Source organism: Ciconia boyciana, chromosome 2, assembly GCF_034638445.1.
Source record: "Ciconia boyciana chromosome 2, ASM3463844v1, whole genome shotgun sequence".
In the NCBI taxonomy this organism is placed as follows: Eukaryota; Metazoa; Chordata; class Aves; order Ciconiiformes; family Ciconiidae; genus Ciconia; species Ciconia boyciana.
The window spans coordinates 69068364-69092927 of NC_132935.1; the positions used below are offsets into that span (position 1 = coordinate 69068364).

General features: G+C 42.7%; 1 protein-coding gene across 7 annotated transcripts in view; it reads left to right on the forward strand.

The window, feature by feature from the left end:
- The first annotated feature begins 8307 nt into the window (after positions 1–8307).
- ANKS6 (ankyrin repeat and sterile alpha motif domain containing 6) overlaps positions 8308–24564 on the forward strand; it is a 47058-nt gene continuing 30801 nt past the window's right edge. For 4 of the 7 annotated variants that reach the window (XR_012040986.1, XR_012040983.1, XR_012040984.1 and 1 more), the window contains exons 1-4: positions 8841–9321; positions 12477–12976; positions 17113–17157; positions 21934–22138. Coding sequence is in view for 3 of the 7 variants with exons in the window: in XM_072852939.1 (XP_072709040.1) it covers positions 8969–9321; positions 12477–12976; positions 17113–17157; positions 21934–22138 (1103 nt within the window). In the remaining 4 variants the exon portion in view is untranslated. Of the gene's footprint in view, positions 8450–8839; positions 9322–12476; positions 12977–17112; positions 17158–21933; positions 22139–24564 lie in introns of those variants that run through there. The other 3 variants (XM_072852940.1, XM_072852939.1, XM_072852938.1) reach the window with 3 other exon arrangements.

Consider the following 24564-nt stretch of genomic DNA (forward strand, 5'->3'; position numbering starts at 1 on the left):
CCGCCGGCGGCTCCTCCCTCCTCCCCGCCCCGCCGCCGGGCAGCCCGGAGGGGCGCGGCGCGGCGCGGTGCGGCGCAGAAGAGCCGCGCACGGGCGTTGCCGCGGGGCGGGGAGCGGCTCTCTCCGGCGCCCCGGGCGGGGAAACCGCCCCGCGTGTCCGCGAGGGGGGCCGCCCCCCTCCCCTCCCCAGCCGGCTCCCCGGGAGCGATGCTCCTCGGTTTCACGGCGGTCGGCAGGCTGCTCGGCCCCGAGGGCCCCGGCACACCAGGGAAGGCACACGCCGCCAGCTTGCTCCGGGCTGTCACTGGGGCCACAACCGGTGGAGCCAGCGATGGCCCTGACCCAGCCCCGGGCGCTCCCGGGGCAGGCAGGGAGCGGAGCAGGGCCAGTCCGGTGCTGCTGGGTCATGCACTGCTGGGGTGCGGGGAGGAGGGAGGAAGGCACGTCCTCTTCGCACACTTGCCATTACCCTTCGTGGAAGAGGTGATCTGGTCACCCTGAAGCTTGAGGGACCTTCATGAACACTGGTAGCTGTATGGCAGATACGCAGGGGTACCCCCAGCAAGGGAAAGTGGGGCTGGCACAGGGCTGGCACGGCCACAGCAAGCTGCTTTGGCCATTGGAGATCACGGGGACGGCCCCAGGGCTTGCTGCCTCCTGACAGAGGTAGCCAGGGCAGCAGGAGGGCAGCAAGGGAGGTTATTTGCCACAGAGGGACGAGGAAGAGCTTTGCGGCTGAAGGAAACAGGTCGGTAGGAAACCAGGCTTCATCCATTCTGCTGCCTTTAGAATAGCATGTGCTTTAGAAGTAAACAGAACATGGGCCGAGAAGCCATGGGAGTTAATGACACACTCTTTCACTGAAGAAAGCAGTGTTCTTGGTTGAAAAAAAAATGTCAACCAATGTGGCCTCAGAGAGAGAAATCCAGAAGACAAGTAAAAATCCTAAATTTATTAGCCAGATAATGGGCGGTCCATTTCACAGCTTGACAGAATTATGGGAAAAAAGCAACTGTGCCATTTAGCCAAAACTTTCTAATTTGCTTCATCCTCAACACCGCATCCATACTGCTTTTTCACTTCACCCCCTAACAGGATGCAGCCCCGTCTGTCGAAACTTGCGATCCTGAGGCCATGAGATTACATGAGAATTTGTGATGTTGCGTTTGAAAAACCTTAACGTAGGTGTAACATAACTGATACAGTTTATCTCACATTCAGCAGGGAGCTGAAACTCTGCTTTTGAGGTGTCATTTGCTCTATGCATTTTACAAAGAGACGGTTTACTGCACTATCCTCTGCTGTTGGAGGCCTGTCAAGATCAACCCATCGGAGGACTCCGGTCATCCCCAGAGAGCGACTTCAGCCTGGTACGTGGTATGGGGCGGTGCTCACCAGCATTGCTGAGGAGCGGATGAAAACACGCCTGACACTAAGGAAGGGGAAAAACCTCCTCACTACCAGACAGGGTCATGGCATACAGCTATGAGCTGTTTCTGATTTTACATGATAATAAATATTGTATGTGACAACAAACACAGAGGCTGTCAACTACTGTGGAGGCCTTGCTCTGGACAAAAGGGTGCTGAATAATAATGAGTCATCCTGACGCTGGCAAACTAGCATAAATCAAGTAGTTTAGGTGGATTTGCGGATGAGTGTGTGTGTGTATAGATATAATGTCATTATTTCTTATTCAGCTGTACAGTTATCTATCACAGATAATTATATATGCATAAAATCTAGTTTGAAAGCATACATACCGGCTGGAGTAACTTAAGCATAATAGTAGCGACATATGTGTGTGTAAATATGCATTGTAGACAACTACTAAATACCAATGTGCTGGACATAAGAAAATACATTGTATATAAAGGAAGCTGTGTCTAACAAGATTGGGGTCTGAGGAGTTAGGTGGCACTAGTAATTGCACGCCTGGTGATTGCGTTGTCTCCTTGCTCGCCATCCTTCCTGAATAAAGGAAGCCCAACCGGTGTCGTTGGTATTGAGTTTATAGCAGGAGTTCCCTAGTGTCTGGATGGTGGAGGGGTGAACCCTAAAGATACAGCCAACATTTCTGGAGCATGCTGCTGGTTTAGATCTGGTTGTCTGGAACAAATATTCTTGGGTTTTTCCCTTTGTGTAAGGTTGCAAATGACTTACAACAGGGTAACAGAAATATTAAGCATGAGGAGCCCAACGAGTACTTCCTGGAATGAATCAAAGGAGAAGGAGATCCCCATGGACTCCCAAAAGAAAATATTGGGGGAGACTGGGAAGAGGAAAAGAGCAAAATGTAGGCCTGAGTGTTAATTACGAACAGTGAGAAAGAAAACAGGAGAGTTCTGCTGCAGGTGTTCTTAAGTATTAGAAGAATAAGTATTTTATTTAAGTATTTTAAGTATTAGAGCAATATGGAAGAAAAACAAGAATATGATCACATGACTAAAACAAATTTTGAGATAAAAAACTGGGAAACAGAGAACAGAATGTGACAGGACTGCAGGAGGCATGCTGCAACCAGTGGCAGACAGGGTAAGATCGGACAAGACTGCTGAAGAAGACAACCAGCATAGCTACCTCTTGGTCAGATTTTAAAAAGGAAGAAAGGGCTTGAAGAAAAGGTAGGAGAGCATCAGCTTGCTTCCACAGAAGCAAGAAAGGTTACAGCTGGTGGGAAAGTAAGGGTAGTAATAGTAGTAATAATGCCCTTAATGCCCTCAGTAGTAATAATGCCCTTAGAGCAAAGTATCTGGGAAGGCTTTCTGTGATCATCATAGCAGTGAGGATTGAAAGTAATACTAGTAAATAGTAGTTCCCCGGGGATGATTTCCAAGCACATAAATCTGAGGAAATTCAGCAAGGGAAAGTACAATAATGGTGTTAATGCAAAAATCGTTAAGAATAAATCAGTTACATTCACAAATAATTTTGGACAAGATGTAAAGAATGTGAAGTCAAAGACACTTTTTCTTAAACCTTTTTAAGAGTGTATGGAGTTTAATTAAGATGGGAAGACTGAAATTTCTGAGCTGAAATACTTAAAGTATGAAGACTTCTGTTCTGAATGTAAAAATAAGCCGCAGAGAAAAAAAATCTACTGTTAATAAGGCAAATGGGTTTCCTGCTATCCGTAAAGCTTGTAGTAATGTTTTAATGGAAAAGTTCCGTTTAAGCAATTCTATTGTTTTTTTCAGGTTTAATAACAATGGAAGCTAAAACAATTGGGTTTAAGATTTTTTTTAAGATTAGTAAGAATGTTTAGTGAGCTATAAATTCAGTTGCTTCAGAAGTTTCAGTCAGAAATAAGAAGAGTAACCAGACAAGTCATATAAAACCTATAATTACTTATCTAGGAAGATCTATTATGCCCTCAGTTGTCCAAATTAAAACAGAAGATCGTGGAATAATTAATGCATTTGAAGAGTTTATTTTTAAGAAGTGAAATCATATTTTTTCACCAAAAAAAAGAAGAAACAAAATATTAACTAAACCTTTCAAAAAGCACTAAGAGAAGAACACTAAACACAACAATATGTAATTGTCCATAAGAACTTACATTATAGTGAATGTAATAGCTGAAGTGAAGAGTTTATCTGTTGCTCACTAAAATATCCATTTGAATTGCAGGCAATCTTCAGTTTACCTAAAATACCTGAGCTTATTGAAGAAATTGGTCTACAGACAAGGAAAACTTAAAGTGGTTTAGTTTTAGTTAAGATGAACTATTTTACACATCTATTATTATTAAAAGTTATTTTATAGTGATGACATACACATTGCAGAAAAAAAGAGGTATTAAATTTTGCAAAGGCTTTAAAATTTTCCTCATCCAAAGTTTTCTTTTTCTTTTTTTTTTTGTTAGAGCTGTACTTTCAGTCAAAATGAAGCAAAATTATAAAATGGAAATGGGGTGTGGAGAAGTATCAGCTGATAGAGACTGCGTTTTGAATAAACCTGAAGTTCAAATAGCTTCCTAAATTCATACTTTCAGCAGAAAAGAAAGTATCAAATAATGTGTTTCAAAATAATGTTCCTAGTTTTAGTAACAGCCAACGCTTAGGTATTCTAAAAAAAAAGGAAAAAAATGATCAGAGGAACATGGTGTACAAATACATTGCAGATAGATAGGAAATTTGTTCAAGGAGAAGATTCAGCCAAGTTATAAAACATACCCACTGGAGATAGCTTTGGACCTATGGGTTGTTGTTCACTGGTGCTTTAACTCAGCGTAAAATAGCATTGCCCTGCAAAGAAACGGCCCCTCTCAACTTCCACCTTGGCTGCTCTTTCTCTCCTTTGTCAGCACAAGTGCACCTGTATTTTTAAAATATTATTATTCATCCCATTGTTCGACCTGTGCCAAGGATTTTTTTTTATTATTAATATGCTTGTGTTGAAAGTGCTGTTAATTAAGGCCGTTGCATAGCACAGGCAAAACATGAAATGGGCTGAGAACCCACTTTTCCAGCTGCAGGTCTGCGCCAAAAGGTGGGTGTTGAGGTCCTCGGTGATTCAGCGGGCACCCTGTTTTACAGGGTAGGCTTTGGGTCAAGAGTGAAGCTGGGTGCATAGTACAGAGGCAGAGCATATCAGGAATTTAGATGAGAGGAAGAACAGTGGGTACGGAGTCCTAAAAATAAAATAGATTAAAAGCACAGACTTGATGAGTGAGATAGAAACTGTCAGCTATTTCAGGGATCTGCTATCAGACTGATGAATGCTGTGTAATTCTCATACAGACATGCCAATAAAAACAGGCAGCATTCAGTGGATGCTACTTGGGCAAGACCTAACCTGTACGGGTTTGCAGATCTCTGTAGTACATGTATGTGCATATGTACATATATATGTCTACATATATACATATACACACACACACAAAATATCTTGTTCAAAAGGTCACATGCAAGCCAGGATAGCTTAAAGGTAGTAAGGAAGTGCATGGCAAAGGCATCGATCAGTATATTTGTTTGCTATAGGTATGTATTGTTGATATATAAATGTTCTCTTCAGCTAAACAGCAAGCATGAACTACAGGCAGTAGAAGAGATATCACACATAAAGGAAGCCATGGCTAGCAAGCTTAGCTGTCAAACACTATTGGAACAAAACTGCGGTTCTGTGCACAGAATATGGTATGATGTGGCGTCTTACTGAAGGGACTGTTTGAGGTCTGTTATATTGGAAACCTGACTGATTTTTCCTACGTTCTTGTGCAGACACAATGAATTGAAATACTGACTGCAAATAATTTTTGAAAGTTTGATCAAAATTATGGCATATTCAGAAACATATAAATGGAGTAATTTCATCACAAAGTTATAGTAGCTGGGTATAGCAGACAAAGTGCAGACCTGCTATATATGTCATGATTAAAATTCTGAACCAGGAACTCAAAGGAATATTACATGGCAGAATTAATCTTAGTCACTGTAGGCACTTACCACCACTCTTTTTTAGTCATTTTTCAAGGTTATTTCTTTTTCTATGCCTAAAAGGAACAAAGTTCACATATGAGTCTAATGATACTGGAGAAATATCTGCTTTTCTCTGATGGTATGTCTAATATATGTGTCTATGTTTTTCTTTAAGATGGAGATAAGAGTCTTCACACAAAACACATGCTAAAACTTTCAGTTTTCGTTTTCTCAGAAGCATGACTTCCTTGTGATTCACATGGTAAGATTTTACAGTAGAAAATAAGCTTTTTATTCGTTGAATTGCCATGAAAATAATGCCATCGTATTTGCGAATTTGAGATGCCATCATCCCCAGACTTTCATAATGAAGATTATGACTGAGTGAGCTATCTCTAGTTTTCTGTATTTCTTTGGAACAGATTGCTTGACTACTTGCATTTTTCCCTTTCTGAGATGCTTTTGATTATGATGGTAATTTTATAGTCTTCCATATTATGTGATTCTGAATTATATATGAGGTAGAAATTTGCTTGTGTATCATGGTATGAGGATAGGTCCAAATGTATTACATCTTATTACTACTGTAAGAGCAAGAGAATTTTTTGTCATGTTACCTGGCCAATTTGTAGTTTTGCATCACTGCACATTTGCCATATTATACTTACTTTACTAGCTCCACAGGTACATTATATGTCCTAATGGTTTCCTAGGCTTTGTTTTGCAAATGATGAGTTCTGCCTCTTGCAGAACGATGGCTCTACGTTTATCTCCTTTATGTTGCCTTGTATTATAAGTAGCTTTAATAAAGCTTACATTGGCCCATTTATCTCCCTGCTGGTGTTTTGATATCATTAGCAGTGGAGACTTCTGCTAGAAAAGTTTCACAAATGTTGGCCTCACAAATGTTTGCTCTTGCCTTATCTGTTCTGCTTTTTTTGGTGTGCCTATTCTGTTCCCTGCACTTTTCTCGTCTCCTTTAGTCTAAAGTCATTTTTTCATTCATCAGGTTTTTCTGTCACTTTAAATGATTTTAACCTCATAGCAATCCCACACTGACCTATACAAATTAGTACATTGGTGATGTGAAGGAATTTCTTGTCAAAAGCAATGTATTTTTCACTGACTGGACAAACCAGATGCAGTTTGGACAAACCTTCCGAGCAACTAATGCACAATCTGCACTTGAGAATCTTGGTTTTGTTTTCTCCTGTTTTCTCTTCTAACCTAAGCTTTCTCCATCCTCTTACCTAATGAGCAGTTTGAAAGGCTTAGGTTGTTCTTTCATTGGTGAAGAAATCAAGTCCTCTATTTCCCAGCAAGCTTGGTACTGCATCACCATAAGAATAGCACATGATTCTCTATAGCACATGATTCATTTCAGAAGAGATCTGATTATTTCTGTCTTGCCTCATGATATTTTGATTCTCTATCGGTGACAGAAATCACTGAGTGATCATATCTGTATAAATGCCCAGGATGCTGACTGAAGACAGTAATGGCCATCAGATGACAGCAGAACAATCTAGCACAAATAATTTCCTCTCTCATTTTGTAAACCCCAGCAAATATTTCCTGTTGCTTACTTATGAGTTTCTTTAAATAAGAGTTGCATCTTTTGCTGTTAGGTTCCTTATCACATTCATGATATCTTTGTCTGGAGTTTCAAACCATTAGTAGAATTTGATAGCGTAATCATCAGGTACATAACATAAATTTGTACGATCAACATATTCAGTAGTTTATCTCAAAGATAAACTGGAGCAATCTTGTCACTAATTTGACTATATCCGAGCATGCACTTTGATGTGGTAAGTATGACCCAGTTTTCTTCAATCATGAATAATGTATTGCATTAGTCACTCTTGCCATTCCCTTCTTCCAAGCTCTGAAATCTTACACAGAATGAATTGCACCATCCAGCTTTATTGATAATGGCAAGCTCCTCATACTATCGTAATGAAAGAATGGTTGTACGGGGTAGACCAAAAGTCTACCTAGCCGTGCATCTTGCCTCTGATGATGGCCACTATAAGCATCTTTATGCTTAAGGAAATTATTTAACTTAAGTGCGTATGTTACATATTTAAACTTTTTACATATTTTACATGAGTTAACACATGGTATCTATAATCGAGGAAGCATCACTGAATATTTACCCTGTCTAGGAATTTGTCCTATTCCTTCTGTAATGATAAATTTGCAAAGCTGTAAGTAATTTCTTTTTCTTTGCTGTGAATGGTGCTTTCCCAGAGGACTGGTTTAAGTGGCCATAAACACAGCCAGGACTCTTTGTTTGCTGGAGTCTTTCTCCAAGTGTAACTTGTTTGGCCCTTTGCCATGATGGTCTGGCAATCTGGATTTGCAAGTGGATCAGAGGCAGAAAGCCATATCACCTCGAAGATATGGATGCCACTGCCTAAAAACAGGGGATGGCATCGTTTAGTGGCATTTGGTGGTTTCACTGCACTCCCTGTAACGTCTCCTAGCCCTCTCGTCCCCAAACCCTCCACCACTGTAATAAGTGCCACGTTCTGCCATTGAAGTCACCGATTTTAATAGATAATGACCTGCCTGAACTTACAGGGACACGACACGATATTCTTAAGTGACTGGTCAACTGCAGTTCAAGAGTTATTTCATTGGTGCTTTATTTTTTTCCCTCACTTTAGCTGTTGTAAATCAATATAACCTGAGAAGGATTTCAGGTTACCTGGGAGGCTGAAGCTAAAGAGTAGATTCTTAGAAACCTCACAGGAAATCCAAATTTTATGCTCAAACTCTTTAAACTGAAAGACTAACTGATCAGTACAATCAGGGGGCAGGAAATATATATGTTTGTTGGGGAATGACTCAACTGTAAATCCTCAGTGCAGGAAGAGACTGGTTTGGAGCTGAAGGAAAAACAAAGTAGGAAGGTGCAAGTAAAGGCTGAAGTATCGCATAAGTGGAGCGGGGCTGACAGAGAAGGACCGTGCCAGGCTGTAGAAGTCACGCTGTGAAGCCAGAAAAAGGGATTGCTGCGTCAGGTGAGAGCAAATAAGCCCCATAGCGAAGCCTTGCTGCGATGACCCCGGGTAGAAAAACACGTAACGCAGACACTTCTTTGTATGGGAGTCAGTAATGGTAGCAGGAACGTGGTGTGGGAAAACGGCTGCGCCCAGACGTGAGTGGGTGACAGAAGACACCTGGGGAAGGGGGCAGGAGCCGTGGTGACCAAGGCGCTGGCTGGGGCGAGGAGGGGTGACACCGCCGGGACTGCCAGCGGGGACAGCGGAGGGCGGCCCGGCGGGGAGAGGCGTCGAGGCCCCCGGCACAGGCGGGGAGGCCCCTTGCCGGCTCCGAGGAGTGCGCCGTGCAGCCCAGCCCGCCTTCCCCTCCCCGCCGTGCGAGAGCGGCCGGGGCGCTGCGGCCGCCCTCAGCCGGCCTCCTCCCGCCAGCGGAGTCCCCTCCTCCCCGCTGCCTTCCCGGCGGCCGCCGAGCGGCCGGCGGCGGGGGCGGTCGCGGTCGCGGGCGGCCGAGCTGCTCGGGGCTCGCCGGCGCTGCCCATGGGGGAGTGTGGGGTGCCCCCCCAGGTCCAGCTCTTCCTCCGCGCCTGCGAGCAGGGCGACTGCGAGACCGCCCGGCGTCTCTTGGGGATACCCGGCGGCGGCACCGCCGACCCGGCGGCCCTCTCCTCCTGTGGTACCGAGGAGGCGGCAGCGGCGGAGCCCCGCGGCGAAGCGTCCGCCCCACCGGCCCCCGCCGTGCCCGTAGACTGCACCGACGAGGCCGGCAACACGGGTCTGCAGTTCGCCGCGGCGGGGGGCCACGAGCAGCTGGTGCGGTTCCTGCTGCGGAAGGGGGCCTCGGTACAGAGCAGGAACCACTACGGATGGAGCCCTCTCATGCAGGCGGCCAGGTAGCGGGGCGGATCCTGGGGAGGGGGGGGGGCCCCCGGCCGCCGCCCCGCCTCGCCGCGGGCCACCGGCCTAGTCAGCGGCAGGGCGGCTATCGCGCCGGCGGCAGCCTGGGGCGGGGAAGGGAGGGCCGCCGAGGCTGCGCCTCGGCGGCCCTCCCTTCCCCGCCCCGGGGCTGCCGCCGGCGCTCGGCCCCTTCGCCCTCAAAATCCCGCTCCCCAGGCTGTGGGAAGGCGCTCGGGAGCGCTGGGGGGCTCCAGGCGAGTCGGCGTGTGTGAGGGTGGGCGGGGAGGCGCCATGTTGTAGGCCGCGGTCGCCCGTCGCTGGTGTAGTTCTCCCGGGGGGATCCGGGTGGTCACCTGTTCCCTTCCCCGGGAGTGGGTGTGGAGGGGTTGTCGGGTTTGAATTTGGATAAGTATTACACTGGGGCGTTAGGTTGTCTCTTTCCATATTAAGGATGTGGTGACTGAGGCTGTGCACACTATTTCTTGGGTAAAGCCAGCACAGAATCGCAGTCAGAGGTAACCTGAACGTGGAAACACTGCTCCCCTCTTTCCTTCCGTGGAAATAAGATACGTGCACACCCTTACTTCATTTTCTCTTGGGTTTTTTTTTGATGTGTGCGTGTCTTACCTACCTGTTGAAAAGTCACCTCTGACATAAAACATATTGAAGCAAACAGATATAATTAATTTCACTTGGCTTTTCTGTATTTTCCTAAATGGCTCACTGGAGGGTATGGAAAATCATTGCTGAGGTTTTTAATGACAAAACTGGATTGCTTTCTGCATCAATGACGCTGTGCTTCGTGTAATCCACTGCTGGGTTGTGGGAGGTTCCCGTGTTGCTAATGCTCGTGTTTGCATTTATCTTTATGTATATAAGTACCCTCTGAATTTACAGACATGTTTTGCAAGGTTGGAGGGCAGTGTTTTCCTATAATAATTGAATGTTTAATTGAGAGGATAAATGTTTTTTGGGTTTATTTTTTTTCTTGTTTCATAACAGATTAAAACACTTGGAAGAAAAGAGTCTGTTTCAAAGTCAACATTTCTCTTTTCAATAAAGCCCATAGAAAGTTCCCAAAGAATGAGTCACACAGCTGGCTTCCCAGTAAGAACAGGGAAGACAGGGTTCAACAATTTTGTTATTTTATGAAGGTTAAAGAAAGGAAAAAAGTTGCAGAAGCATTCTTAGATATTTTTTTTTTCCTTAATGAAAACCATACACTCATTCTCTAAAAACAATAAATCACTATAACCCTCTCACTCTTTTAAAGAAATGACTTGCTGCCATTTGAAAAGTACGATAGATATCACTGAAACCCGTAGAGAAAGCTTAAAGTGGAAGAGCATGTTTCTTTTTTCTTTTTAATGGGTAACCAAAAAGGAAACATTGTGTTTGTACAAATGCAGGTATCGAACTATGTACATGTTTAATTTTCTGGCAGTGGTTAGTCCTGTTGAAATTGGACAGGAGATAGCATATATGCATAAAATTAATCATGTACAGTGGCTGCAGGCTATACTGAGGTGACACAGTGAAGGCTACCAGGATAGACCTAGGGACTAGAGAAGGCCTGGATGCTTCCTTCTGCAACTATGTACTTTTCAAAAGGCAACGGGGGAGTTTTGGTCTCAGGTCCGCTGTTAGCGGTTAGTAGCGTTCTTCAGGATTTCCTCAACTAATATTTGCTTTGCTGCAGTGTACAAAGGCTGCTTTCAGGATCAAACTCAATTGTGTTAAACACTGCACAAGCATATAGTAATGCATGATATGTGCAACAAGAGCACAAAGTACACATCTTGTCAATGAATTATGTTTATTAAAATGTGGGATTCCTGAGCTAAGGAACAGTAAAGGGTGTCCCATTTTCTCATGGTTAACTAGGCTGGTTGGGTGTATGGCATGCATGATTGTCTTTTGCTTCCTGACAAACTACCAGAGCCTCTGATATTCAAGTGGTATATCAAAGCTGGGTTACTGGTGAAACTGGTGTCAGAGTTCAGTATGCTGACCAAGTTCTTTTAGGTATTCCACACAAGAAGGGTTTAATGCTTTAATACCAAGTTTCCTTATTGGAAGGTACTTGATGTTAGGCAGGATTTTGATTTAGCCTAGTGATACAGCAATCTCCTGAAATCCTAACACAAGCCTAACCTAGCCACTGCGACACAGTTGAACCACAAGACAAACAGCACGCCCATTACCAGTCCCTGTATGCTCAACATCATGATGCTGGGCATCCCCAGTTGCTGGGAAGGAATATGTGGCTGGAAGCTACCTCAAGCTCCTCACTCTCTTCAAAATTTGTTTCGTTGGTTGCTCAGTTTTGGTGCTCTGCATTGGGCTGAGCTGCGTAGGCACTTCCCCCATGCTGGTCTGGCTGACAGAAGATAATAGTTTTTATTGATTGTTTTAGGGAAGGCCACTCTGCAGATAGAGCCATTTCTCTAAAACAAAGGCCACCCTCTGGTCCCATTTGTGTTGAGAGAAGTTCAGCTTTCTTTACAACAGCTGTATCCACTTGATATGTTCTTCCCTGAGCTTCATGGGCACATGTCTGTCTTCTCTGACCCTTCTTCCATTGTGGGGGTTTGTTGATGGTTTACAACTGGAAAGCAAGGGATGATGCAAATACAAAAGATTGGCTATCCAGTTCATAAAACGGTCTTTTTTTTTTCCTTTAGCATTGACTCTTTGAGGTTTTTACTCTAGTTGTTCAATAGTAATGAGAGTACTTAGTTAAGATCCTGCAGACAAACTGGCTTTGATTCCTGAATGTGATACAAGCCTGGAAATAAGAGGATGAAAGTGACTCTGTGGTTTATGGAAGTTACGTGTTGATGTCATGCAGCTGAAAATGAGGCTAGCATGTTGCTGCTTTGGCCAGAATGTCCTCTTAAATCAGTGCCTGGTTTGTGAGCATGGTCACTGGTATGTGTGGAATGGTTTAGTTTACAGTCCTCAGCTGTTAATTGCTCCCCTCCAGTAAGGTCACCACTGTCACATTCAGTGGTGTGTACAAGATCCCACATAGTATATTGGTGAAAAGGCCAATTTGGTAACAAAGTTTTCCATGTTCAGAGTATGTTGGTTTTCTTTGAGAAGCTTCTGCCATCCAAGGTGTTAATTCTCCTTATCTCTTTCTCTCAAGGTTTGGACATCTAAGTGTAGCTCACATCTTGCTGGAGAATGGTGCTGATCTCAATGCACAGAATAAGTTAGGAGCCAGTGTCCTCACAATGGCCTCTAGAGGTGGCCACGTCAGCATGGTGAAATTGTTGCTGGAATCTGGAGCTTTTGTAGACAATTATGACCATTTTAGCACAAGTGTACTTAACAGCAGCAGAGATGACCTTCCCGATATCACTCCACTAATGGCAGCTGCTCAGCATGGACATGAGGCAGTGGTACATCTGTTATTAGACTGGGGAGCTGATTGTAATTATACTGTGAAGACTATGGGCTGGAGTCCTTTAATGCTGGCAGCTGTTAGTGGAAAGGTGAGCTTGGCACAGCAGCTCATGGAGAAAGGTGCCAATCCTGATCACCTGAATGTACTACATAAAACACCTTTTGAAATCTCTGTTGGCTTCAAACACAAAGACATGAAGGACTACCTGGAATCTCTCACAACGATCAGACCCCAGGCAGGTACGGAGTGTTATTTTTTGTTTCGCTTTCTTGAAGGTTTGCATATTTAGAAATCGAAGGGGTTATTTTGTATATACATGATGTTCTTTATAATTTGTAACTAGACTCTTTTGAAAATATTGGAGTAGGTACACCTACCTCGGGTGAGGCAGGAATGCCCAACTTCAACAGATTTCCTCCACGTTAGCATGACAAGATTCCTGTCCTGCAATAAAAATCATGTGAAACATTTTAAAATGTTGTAATGTTTTAAATGTTTTTTGCTTTTAAAACACATGATCCAGGTGCTCATTTAGGAAGAAAATTACACAGGCCTACTTGAAATGGCACTAAAGAAGGGATGTCAAAAAGAGAATAGGATATCAAAGAAAGGATATCACAGACTCAAAGAAAATGTAAAAGATATAAAATCTAGAAAACCTGCCTTATAAGGAGAGACTGAGGAAGTTCACTCTGTCTAGTTTCATGAGGAGGTGGTTACGAGGTGCGATTAATAAAATGTCCGTGTTAAGGACAGGAAGTCCAATACTGGAGGGCCTTTTTATATGGCAGCCAAAGAAAAAACACCTGTGAGTTTAAAGTTAGAAGTATTTGAATGGGAAATAAGATGCTATGTTTTGCAGTGAAGCTTAGACCTGGAGTGACTTAGTAGAGGTATGCAGTCTCTAACAGTTGCAATCAAGGTTAAATCCCTTTCTAAAACTCGTTATCGGATTGTCTTCACTGGGTGTCGCATAAAAGGCCTGTGATGTGCAGAAAGCCAGATGAGGTTAACCTAACATTTTCTTCTAGCACTCTCTGAATATATGAAACCTCCTCAAAGTCCTTCGATAGTGGACTGTGTATTCTAAGAAAACCAAGTATTAATGTGGATGAATAACAAGTCAGCATGTCCCCTACTTTTCTGTTCCTTATAGGAGAGAGGGATACTTAATTAACTTCAGGACTTCATAAAATTTATAAGCAACCTCCTCCCCTCAAATGTGAATATGCCTGTGTGTGTGCACTCACACACAGGTAGGCACACACACAGTGCTCGTGTATGTACAGAACTAGATTAAAATAACATTATCTCAATGCAAAACTCAAGTGAAATGAAGTTAAGAAATGCTGCTTTTATGTTTTTTAATTTTGCTCTGTCATGCATTCATTATGTGCACTGAATGAGATAAGAGAATTGATAAACATTTTGTGACCGTGTAATAATGTGTGGTGGTCATGTAGCTTTAGCCGTGAGCGTGGAAGGATATAAGAAATCCAGGATTTTGTAGAGGGAGGTAATACCTTGTACTAGGTGATCTGAAGGCTTAGAAAGGTGTGAGCAAACTTAGACAACAACATTTTTCCTTCAGTCTTAACCAGTATATCCAGTACTGGACACTCAACCGAAAGGACAGAATAGTATATCATGTGTCTTTACCAGTAATTTTCTAAATTTGTTTTTAACTACTAAGCAAATTTGTATTCTGTTGACAGTTTTTTATATGTGATTTCCTAGGATTTTTATTTTTCTTGAGGATAAAGGTTAAACCTACTTGCTGTCACCTGTCAGTTTGCAATGTTAATGAATTTAGTTTTTAAAAATTTTTTACTTACTGAGGATATATCTCCCAGTTATCTTTCCAAATTAGCTTTTCTTTCTAGCTGCTTCTAGAAAATAATGTTATGAATGTCGTATGTTAGTTTTGTTAAAGTGTTGTGGATTTGCTTCTTTTTCCTTCTCCAGAAGTTTGTTTATGCTAACAGAAATGCATTAAATCTGTTCCTGAAATCAGACAGTTTGGTTTGGACATTGTGTTGGACATTTGAACGTCAATAAGTCATTTCAGAGATTGAGACCTTATTCTGTATGTGGCTGTTTGGGGACACTTTTCAAGGTATTTGTGCTTTATGATGCAAACCAGCACTGGGAGGTGCTTAACAAGAGGGTTTGGAAGAGCTGCATCTGGATTTTTCAGCTTTGGAGTACTTGCTATGAAATCTAAGGATGTGGCTAGCCCTAGAAAGAACCTTTTCCAGGTGCTACCACCCATCCAGCCATGGTGGCAGAAAGCCTGTAGGGTAGGATAGTCCACTCCAAGCTCTCTGCCACTTGTGATACCCAAATAGGCTTACTTAAGTCTTATCTCATTATGTCTATATTATACTGTCATGAGGACATGTCCACAATCCCCCAAATTGTTAATTTTTATTTAAATTTGATGTCATTCTTGCAGGTCAAGCTTCCCTTGTACTTTAAGAAGCAAGGACAAAAATCTGACATTTCTTTCTGCTTCAGAGAAGGTGTTAGCTTAGTCAGATGTTGACTCATAGGTTAAGTTGGAGCTAGGGCTTTCATACAGCCATGCTGCCAGACAGAACCGGCTGACTGTAGACATTTGCTCATGACCAGTCTCTGAGGAATAGACATCAGTTGGTTACAGTACACAGAGAGAATCAGACATCTGTGGGATTCACTAGTGCAGCGCTTTATACCTTGCCCATGTGTTTGCACTTAAAGAATGTATATGCAGGCAGAGTTGGCCTGACGAGTCTTGAAAGTCTTCTGTAGTCATATGACTTAAAGTATTGAAAAAGTCTGTTTAAACTAGGAGAGTGGAGTTGTGTTAAAGCAGGTGAGTGTTCCTGTCACCTCTGCTGAGGGGGAGTTTCCATCAGCAGAAGGGTAGTAACTAAAAATAAAATGTAGTAGGGTAGTAACTAAAAATAAAATAATGGGGATAAAATGTTAATCTTCCACACAAATTTCTGCATAGGTTTTTGACCATGGCTTCAGTCTCCTCCTAGCACTGGAGTGCAGCTTTCTCTCATACAGAAGGCAGCAGAAAAGGAACTTGTCTTCTGATCCATTGCCATAGATAGGGCGAATTGCCTCCCAAAAGCAACTATCTTCTTAGGGCTGTTTTTGGTAACAAATTCAAAACTACTTGAAACGGCCTGGGTGTTGCCTGTATTCTGTCCCTGTCCTTGCTTCAGCTTACTCGGACGGCAGTCCTTCCTTCTGGCATCTCCTCATGGTCTCCTGCCCCCTGATGCTGCCTCTCTTCCAGGCTTTTCACATGCCACATACGGAGTCTGGTCCTTTTCTAAACTAGTCTTTTGAAATCTGTTGCTCACACACAGTTTCTTCTATACGATCAGTTTCTGAACCAGGAGAAAATGTAGGACCCACAGCTCTCTTTTTCCCAGTCTTAAAATAAGAGTTTCTCATGGTTTTGGGGGCTTTCCAGCAATTGCGTTTGTTCAACATTTCCAAAGTACTTCCTTTGGAGTCAAGCTATGAACATTAACCTTTTCTGTATTTTCATAAAAATGACAGAATCAGGCTCAGGAAATCTCTCAATGCCTCCTTGTTTTCCTTAAAATCTTTTTACCCCATTGGTTCTGTAGCGTCAGTAATGCTTTGGAAGATGGAGGAGGATATATTTTTCTGGCTTGAGTGGAAGGTGCAAAATATGTCACTGTTTTTTCCCTCGTCTCACATAGTATCAGCAGTTTCAAAGCACTTTGAAGGCATGTCAAAGGAAAGATCCTTCATTCAAAACATTAAAATTTGTAATAATTACATCTCTTATTATGGGGATGATGATCTGGGAGCTGAAGGATATCTATTAATGCACAAATAGCAAGCTGTATAGTTAAATCATCACTGTTATTTTTGTGACCTTCACAAATTAACTTGGCAATACTGAAGAGGAAATAAAAATGGGACATCTTGTAAAACTCCTTTTGAGTCACCTTTCAAAATAATCCTGTACTATTTGAGTGTTTGCTGTTGTACAGAGGATTACACCAGACCACAGAACCATACTGTGGTTCTTTAATTGATACTTTAGTCTTCCAGGCAGGAAACACAGAAGTTTCCAAATGCAATTTCCTGATAGAGAATGAAAGTTGAAAGGCAAAAGCCTGTGCTGGTGCTTTATTATAGTTTGTAGCTTTAACTCAGGTGAGTCATTCTTCCCAAAGGGAATAAACAGGTTATCAGTACTTTCTTTGTTCTTACTAAATGTATGTCCAAACATAAGTTTTATAGTACCTTTATGTAAATTTTTAATAGTTTTTGCTATAAAAATTTTACTAGAAATTTTTGCTTTTTTAATGATTGGTAATAGAATTATTTATATTTCTTCCAGATACAGAAAAGAGGCAACCTGATGTCTTTCATGCTTTGAAATTGGGTAAGTACTGACAGGACTCTTCCGCCATGTCTGGTTCTTGTAACTTCAGAGCATGTTTGTTTGTTAACATGGGAAAGAGAGACGTGTTCTATTTTTACACGTGACTGGTTTTTTCCTTATTTTTCTTTTCATTTTAAAAATACATTTATTTCTGTAGTTTATTTTTCTTCACATTCCAATATGAGAAAATCTTTATGAACTCCTGGTTGTGCCCTTCATGCCAAAATGGCGTGATTTAGTAGTTCCAGTTATTCCATGACCATGCTACCTTTAATATAATTTTTTTTTTCCCTTCCTGATAAACTTGAAGTATGAAAACAAAGGTGCTAATTGGTGCAAAAAACATGCTGGCCTCTACTCTGTATGAGCATTGTAATTGCTCTTTAAAGTTGCTTCAAGAAAAGAGTAGGTGTCTCAGATCTTGCATGTTCTGTCATGAGCAAGAGTGACTTTCGTGAGCACACAACTGGTAAAACTGTTCTATGGCAAACAGAAAGAGCCAGTGCCATCCTGTTGATTTAAATTTGATCCAGGCTTTGATGGGTTGCACCCGTGGTGGATGGCAAGCTGCTTTCCGGTTAGCTATTTTCCTGGATTTTCCATCATAGGAGAGTGCTGAAATTATGGGATTGGCTTGAGGCTTGCTATCAGATGGCTTTGGCATGGGAAACAGGACTATTCACTTTCTGCTGAGGTTCCTGATAATGTTGCAGGTCAGAAAACACTGCACTGTTTGCAATCTCTTTGACAGGTTAGAGAGATTCAGTACTTGAACCTTATCTGATTACTGCTCTTACAATTGGTATTTTGCCATTGAAATACGTTTTCAGCTATATGATAGCACATTTAGCCTATTGCCAGCAGTCCTAGCTATATAGACAGTCAGAAAAAAAATAGTCACTCAGTAGTAAAGAAAAGTTCCTGATGGATCTATTTAATATATTTTTTTCAAATATTGGAAGATGTCATTCTCATGTGAGATTAAATCTCATGTCCAGTGAAGTCACGAGAGGTGTCCCATGAGACCTAAGAGGTTTGTTTCTTCTCCAGTCAGCCTGCCCTTACTTGGGACTAAGATGCCACAGGCACTGAGGAAACGTTGGTAATACAGCCTTGTGCGTGCAGTGGACGCACAAGGCTGCACAGCCTTGAATAATCCCCAGTGCAATAATCCTTACTGGGGCTGTGCCTTCTGTGTCCATGGCGTAGAAAATCTGGTCATAGTGCACTGAAAGCTGGCTCTACCCCTCCTGACTGTGATATGTGCATAAAGAATAAGCAAGCTTTAGGGTTGAGCACAACTGCCTCTCATTTCAGCTTTTTTGTCCATGTACCCACTCCTGACTGTAACATAATCATAGATTCATAGAATGCTTTGGGTTGGAAGGGACCTTTACAGATCATCTAGTCCAACCCCCCTGCAAGAGCAGGGACATTTTTCACTAGACCAGGTTGCTCAGAGCCTCATCTAACCTGACCCTGAATGTTTCCAGGGATGGGGCCTCCACTACCTCTCTGGGCAACCTGTTCTAGTGCTTCACCACCCTCATTGTAAAAAATTTCTGTCTTAAATCCAGTCTAAATCTGCTCTCCCTTAGTTTAAAACCATTGCTCCTTGTCTTGTCACAACAGGCCTTGCTAAAATGTCTGTCCCTGTCTTTCCTGTAGGCCCCCTTTAAGTACTGGAAGGCTGCAGTAAGGTCTCCCTGCAGCCTTCTCTTCTCCAGGCTGAACAACCCCAACTCTCTCAGCCTGTCCTTTTAAGAGAGGTGCTCCAGCCCTCGGATCATTTTTGTGGTCCTCCTCTGAACCTGCTCCAACAGCTCCCTGTCCTTCTTGTGCTGAGGGCTCCAGAGCTGGATGCAGTACTCCAGGTGAGGTCTCACCAGAGCAGAGTAGAGGGGCAGAATCACCTCCTTTGACCTGCTGGCCACACTTCTTTTGATGCAGCCCAGGATACTGTTGGCCTTCTGGGCTGCGAGTGCACATTGTTGGCTTGTGTCCAGCTTTTTGTCCATCAGTACCCCCAAGTCCTTTTCTGCAGGGCTGCTCTTGATCCCATCATCCCCCAGCCTGTATTGAAACTGAGGATTGCCCCGACCCAGGTGTAGGACCCTGCACTTGGCCTTGTTGAACCTCATGAGGTTCACACAGGCCCACTTCTCCAGCTTGACCAGGTCCCTCTGGGTGACATCCCATCCTTCTGGCGTGTCAACTGCACCACTCAGCTTGGTGTCATCTGCAAACTTGCTGAGGGTGCACTTGATCTCGCTGTCAATGTCATTGATGAAAAATATTGAACAGCACTGGTCCCAGTATGGACCCCTGAGGGACACCAGTTGTCACTGATCTCCATCTGGACATTGAGCCGTTGACTGCTACCCTCTGGATGCGACCGTCCAACCAATTCCTTATCCACTGAACAGTCCACCCATCAAATCCATATCTCTCCAATTTAGAGATAAGGATGTTGTGGAGGACTGTGTCAAAAGCAATCGTGAAGCATTTGGTGTGGTTCACCTTCTTGCTTTCAACAGGGAGCTGCAACCTGAAGAGAGCTCTGAGTTAGCAACTTTCACAGTTTCTGATGGATTTTTAGATCTTTTTAAATTATTATTATTATTATTATTGTTATTTGTAAATGAGTGATTTTTGTGAAAGAAAATACCATTTTTTCTCAACATCTGTCCAAATGGATTTCAGCAATGCATCTTTAAATTGACAGTTATCTTCCAACTTTTATTGTCGCTGCATTCCTATTGAAAAGTTAGAGGTGTGTTTCAAATGGTCAAGCCTGGCCTTAGCGTTCAGATCTCATCCTGGGTTTGGTATAACAGTTTAAGAGTTGCTTTTCAATTAACCATCATAACTCACTGTCTCAGGAACTTTATGGCTTTTCAGGCTGCCAGAACTGGAAATGGGCAGACATAATAGTGGAGTGGAAAGAGGTGATAGGTAGCAGTACCGGGATCTCTCTCTTAAATGTCGACTCTTCACACGTAAGCTACCAAAACCTCTTCCTAGGAAGGCCTCAGGTCTGGTAGATTTTAGAGAGTTCAGCTGCCCTTCTTGTACCCCCGTGACTTTTAGCTTGAGATTTATAAACGTTAGTGCTCGGTCGGAAGGAGTCTTAGAAGGGGAGCCAAATTAATACGGGTCAGCATACTCCATTTGTTTTTTTTCTGAAATACTTGGCTATGGATGGCAGCACTGTTAAAAAAACAACTCACTAGGTTAAGAAGTGACCAGGTCAGAGTTCAAAGTCAGTTCTGGAGTCTCTGTAGGTTTCAGGGTTTCTGTTTAACAAAGTCTGTGATGTGGGTCTGGGTTAAAAAAGCCACCTGCTGTCTTTTACTGAATTGGGACATAAAAAGAGTAGTTCTGTGCTTTTGTATCTTTCCCATTCCAAGAAATTAGCTGAGTGGCACAGGTGGGTGTTAGTTTCAGTGAGCGCATTCAAGTGCCTGCAGGGGTTGTCTGGGATTCTGACTGGCTTCCCAAGGAAAATGTTCATGCCTGTGATTGAGTTGAAGGCAGCTCATGTCATGAAGCAGTTTACCATCTGAAGGTTTTTTTAAAGGTGAGAATTTTTCCATTTGCATGGCAGTTGATGATTTGCTGCTTCTTGCCTCTGTTCTGGCGGTGTTACATATTCGGTCACAGAGATCTTTTTTTCCTCTTAGCTTCTTCTCTGTTTTTGCCTGCCATATGTCATCAAAAAAATAAGGGAGCTGGGTGAGCTTAAGCTCTCTGCTTAAGATGACCCTGACTACCTCATACATTTTTAAAAAGTGCTTGTTCCTACCTTTATTAAGATTTAGAAAAAAACGCACAACCTGGTTAAAATATGTTCAGTAGCATATTTTGTACTGCTTTTCGTAATGTAGACAAGAACTCAGTGACTACCAGCCTCTTTATGTGAAAACCTGAATGTTAGGTTCACTTTTAAAGAACTAGAAAGATGACAGGAATAATGCATTACTCTTGAGAAGGAGAAGGGAAGTTTTGCACTGGAGATTTAGTTTAAATATTGGAGGCAAAATAAAAAAAAAACTTTCTGAATATAAGAATGTTGATCACTGAAATAGATTAATTCCTTGGGAGGTTGTGGAATTGCATCAGTAGAAGTTTTTAGAATCAGTTAACCGCCTTTGTAAGAGGAACTTATGGGCCAGTGTGACATAGGGTGTTGTTCTATCTGCTTAAGGCAAGGGATGGCCTCCACCACCTTTCAGAGTGCCTTTGTACCCACTCTCTTTGATTCTAAAATTGTTGCTTTCTGTGATTTCAGCTTATGGAAATGCAACAGGGATCTTCGTCCTGCTGAAGGACAAATCATGGTGTCTCAGCATCATCAGTTTTCTTTGCACAACATCATCTTATGACAATTTAATAGAAATATTCCCTACTCATGTCTCTTCACATGTGGGATGCACTGCAGTTTATACAGCCTCTATAGCTTAGTCATTAATTTCAGAAAATTATTCTTGTAATGGGATTGTACTATAAGTGTACAGGTGGGGAGAATGAGGGAAGACAGTGCCTCGTGCTTATGCCACAATTTTATGTAGCCTGGAAAGACGTACTGATCAACTAAAAGACAAAAGATCAATACAAATATTTAGCTGTAGCGTTGCAGTTGCTCTAGTACTTTATTTTTTCTGTTCTAATTCCACTAAATGTAGACCAATGTCAGCAAATCAAAATACATATGAATTCAGTGGCTAAGCAGTTCTCTGTTGCTCATGTAGTTTATGTTTTATCACTGTTTTACAGGAAACTTTCCGCTGGTTAAAGAGATCGTTGATGAAGACCCAAGTCAGGTCAATATTACCAATGTTGACGGCGCATCTCCATTAATGATTGCGGCTGTAACTGGACAGCTGCCCCTTGTTCAGCTCCTTGTTGAGAAAAATGCTGATATTGACAAACAGGATAATGTTCATGGCTGGACAGCACTAATGCAGGCCACGTACCACGGGTAAGATAAATGCTCTTTTTGGGTCTAGCAGTAAAGTTTCATTCTTCTGACATCCCAATAGACAAAATCTTTTTGATACTGACTCTGGAAGCAGAGGGGTCTTACAAGAAATTGAGAGACTTGTGGTCTCAGTTGTCCATGACTCTTGCACTGCCCTCAGCTTTTCAGAGCAGACTGGAATGCCATTTGGATTTCAGAGTGAGTGGCACATTTGGGAACTCGAATCTTCCACAGTAAGTGCTGGGAACATAGTGCTTCAGGCAGGCACTAGGAGCTTTGGTGCAGATTTCAACTTCCGTCCTTTGATGTTTTTTAGTGTTTTGTAAGATAGTATCACCCCCTGCCAGGGTTGTAGGCCTACATCAAGTTGTGAAACTTAAAGGCAGTCACCCTTCTACGTGCCATATTTTCCAGTCTTAAAACCACTCTTATGTTCCCCTATTCAGCCTTTAGTTTTCATGGAGTTTTCTGAAATGCACCCACTGGAGAACTGATTGTCATTTTCTCTAAAGCTACTTTATAAATGCAGGTAGGCACTTAAGAGTCAGACCCCAGAAATTGGCCTGGTACTTCACATGTGATCTCTGTCATATACTTAGCATTGTCTGAATACAGGATATTCAGTTTAGGAAGGTGAACTTTTCTCCATTGTTGTAGATGAGGCCCTCAGCAAGATGAAGATTCACTTCATGCCTGGTAAAGCTCACATTAATTGTACAAATGCAGATATTCTGCTCCAGCTTTTATTTTTAGTCATCAGATCTCACTGGACTATGAAAGTGCAACAAAGGGGGAAAATAGGAGGTCAGGTTGTTACTGCTTTGTGAAAATTTTCTGAAGTAGTTCCTGGGACCTACATAAGATGAGATTCTCTGCTTCCTCACCAACTCAGTACTGATAGTGATAGGCCTACTCAGCGATAGGCATTTCACAGAAGTGCCTGAAGATCAGTTTTTCTGGTGCAGCCATTTTGCTTATCAGCAGCCACCCCAGTGCACAGTTGGAGTAGTAGCAGCCAGCAGAAAGTGATGTGCAGGGCTGCTGGCATGTCCCCTTGACGGTACTCAGGTACTCCTCTTCTCTGTGGAAGCACAGCACGCAGCTGAGTGCTGCATGTGTTCAGGTACTGCCCTTTCAGTTTCCTGGGGGACTGTGTTATGAAAATTCCCTTCCGCTTTATATCGATCAGTCTTTATAGTATGAAATTGTATTAACTTTGTTAATACTCTTAATGTTTGAGGTAGTGGAATTTTACTGGAGACTTAAGTTCATGCTTAAGTAAAACAAACTAAAGGACACCAGCTCAGTGGAAAGACCAGAAGGACATCCTCACCCTAGAAATAAGGACTTGGCTTCTTGGAAACTTAGAGCTGTCCACGAAGGATAAAAGATACCCCTAGTCAACCAAGATAACGCCAGCATCATAGCCCCTCTAACACGTCTTTAAAACCCTCCCAGTGTTGTCTGGTGTCATAGATAGGTAACGATAACAAGATTGACTCCAGGGACATCTGGATCAATAGACGAGCAGCAAGAATGCTGCAGAAATACAGTTGCTTTGCAAAGTTTTACTATGATTAGTAATCGGTAGTGTGGGTGTTAGTGATTAGTCAAATTGTGTTGTACCTAAACGCTCGAAGTGTACAGGAACCCTGTGTAAAACCACATTTGGGGTGCCCCACTGTGGCTGGGACACCTCATGTGCATGAATAAATATTTGCCTTGTAATTCTATACTTTGCGTCCTAGCCTTTCTCCTTGGTCGTCATGGACCAGTTGCAAATTTTCCTAACAACTGAAAATCTTTAGCCTCCACAGAGCCTCAGTTTACCCTTTCTCAGAAGCAACAGTGGTGTGGAGGGTCTCTGGTTTGAAGGAGGGAGCAGGCAAGGTCTGTGTGAGCTAGGGCCACTAAAGGATTATGTCTCTGTGTGCCCTCAAGGTGCAGGACTGGAAAGCAGGATGGGGGGATGACACAGTTTTAAGGAAGAGAAGGCAAGTGATGGGAAGTATGCAGAGGAGCTGTGGTGGGGATAAGCAGAATTTTTGTTAGAAGAGAGGAGGAACATTCCTCCTCCATTTTAGGTTGATTTTATCTGGAGTGAGTTCAGAAGTGAAAACTTCGTCTGTATGGTAAGAAGTAACGCTCTGAAGTGGAGAGGTTGAGATCTGTTTGTCAGCTTCAGTATTAGAGTTTGCAGTCACCTATTGCTACTTAAGAACATTTTTGCTCTGTGTTGCTTACGCATGTCAGAGTTTGTTTTTATATAAGGTCAGTCTCTGCTCAAGAGGAGTTTTGTATTGAATATATTTTCCCTAGCTTTGTTGTCTGTTCGCTTATTTTGTAGGCTGAATTACAGTATTGTTTTTAACTCACAAGGCAAGTCCTGCTTATTTATTCAGGCATATGAGAGGGGAGAGGGGCCA